The following is a 1,432-nucleotide window of genomic DNA, read 5'->3' as shown; positions in this document are numbered from 1 at the left end:
CAAACCAGCACCCAAAACTGGCAGCCCCCAGAATGGAACCCAAAACTGGCAACCCCAAACCAGCACCCAAAACTGGCAGCCCTGAAAAGACACCCTGAAACTGGCACCCGAAACTGGCAACCCCAAACCAGCACCCGAACACTGGCATCCCCCAAAACAGGACCCAAAACTGGCAACTCCAAACCAGCACTCAAACACTGGCAGCCCTGTAAAGGCACCCTGAAAAGTCACCCTGAAACCGGCACCCAAAACTGGCAACCCCAAACCAGCACCCAAACACTGGCAGCCCTGAAAAGGCACCCTGAGACTGGCAACCAAAACTGGCAACCCCAAACCAGCACCCGAACACCGGCATCCTCAGAATTGCAACCTGAGACTGGCAACCCCAAACTGGCACCTCTGAAAAGGCAGCCTGAGACTGGCACCCCCAAAAAGGTACCCTGAGACTGGCACCCCCAAAATGGGAACCTGAAACTAGCAGCCCCAAACCGGCACCCAAAACTGGCACCCTCAAAAAGGCACCCTCAGACTGGCACCCAAAAGTGGCAGCCCTGAAAAGGTAGCCTGAGACTGGTACCCCCAAAATGGGAACCTGAAACTGGCAACCTCAAACTGGTAGCCACAACTGACACCCCTGAAATTTGCACCCTGAAATTGGCACCCAAAACTGGCAACCCCAAACCGACACTCTGAGACTGGCACCCCCAAACCAGCACCCAAAACTGGCAGCCCTGAAAAGGCACCCTGAGACTGGCACCCCCAAACTGGCACACCCAAACCAATACCCCCAACTGGCACCACTCACCTCTACTCACCCCTGGGCCCCAAGGACAAGGCACAGGGTTATGTGCCTGGCATCGCCGGGCGGCGCAGTGCTGGGGGTGTCCCCCATTCCCTGCTCCCTCTGGAGGATGCTGAGTGACCCAGACACTCCCAGACCCCCCGAGATGTCCCCAGAGCCACGAGAGCAGCTGTTGCCCCCCAGCCCTCACCCTTGGCGCTGATGCTGCGCAGGTCTGTGATCTTCATGAGCATCTTGGGGAACATGTGGGGCTTGTTGGGCCTCCTCTTCCTCACGTAGATCTTCAGCGCCTCCAGCAGCGGCTCCTGCAGCTTGTCCACCTTGTCAGGCTGCTCCAGGTCCTGGCGGTCTGGGGAGGGGCACACACCCGTTAGGGAGGGCAGCACATCCTCAGGCACCCCTCGTGCCCCTCGGATTCAGCCCAGCTCCCACGGCAGGGTGACCGTTTGGGATCCTCACGACCAGCCACCAGGAGAGGACGGCCAGGACGCGCCGGGGGCGCGCGGAGAGCCGGGCGGGGTGTCCGACCCCATACCCCCTCACCCCAAGCACCCACCTCCGCAGATGAGGCAGATGGCACTGAGCAGCCCCGTCTCGGCGTCGTCCATCTCCAGCGGCAGCAGCCGGGTG

General features: G+C 60.7%; 1 protein-coding gene across 1 annotated transcript in view; it reads right to left on the bottom strand.

The window, feature by feature from the left end:
- Nucleotides 1-992: 992 nt before the first annotated feature.
- Nucleotides 993-1,432, bottom strand: part of LOC103806374 (retinoic acid receptor alpha) — a gene marked incomplete at both ends in the record, with an annotated part of 1,071 nt that continues 631 nt past the window's right edge. Inside the window, 2 exons of the mRNA XM_009079061.1 lie at nucleotides 993-1,151; nucleotides 1,359-1,431. Coding sequence (XP_009077309.1) covers nucleotides 993-1,151; nucleotides 1,359-1,431 — 232 coding nt within the window. The remainder of the gene's footprint in view (nucleotides 1,152-1,358; nucleotide 1,432) is intronic.

The sequence above is a fragment of the Acanthisitta chloris genome, unplaced genomic scaffold (genome assembly GCF_000695815.1).
Source record: "Acanthisitta chloris isolate BGI_N310 unplaced genomic scaffold, ASM69581v1 scaffold35097, whole genome shotgun sequence".
In the NCBI taxonomy this organism is placed as follows: Eukaryota; Metazoa; Chordata; class Aves; order Passeriformes; family Acanthisittidae; genus Acanthisitta; species Acanthisitta chloris.
The sequence above is the reverse complement of the archived record's forward strand: the minus strand, read 5'-3'. Positions and strand labels throughout refer to the sequence as shown.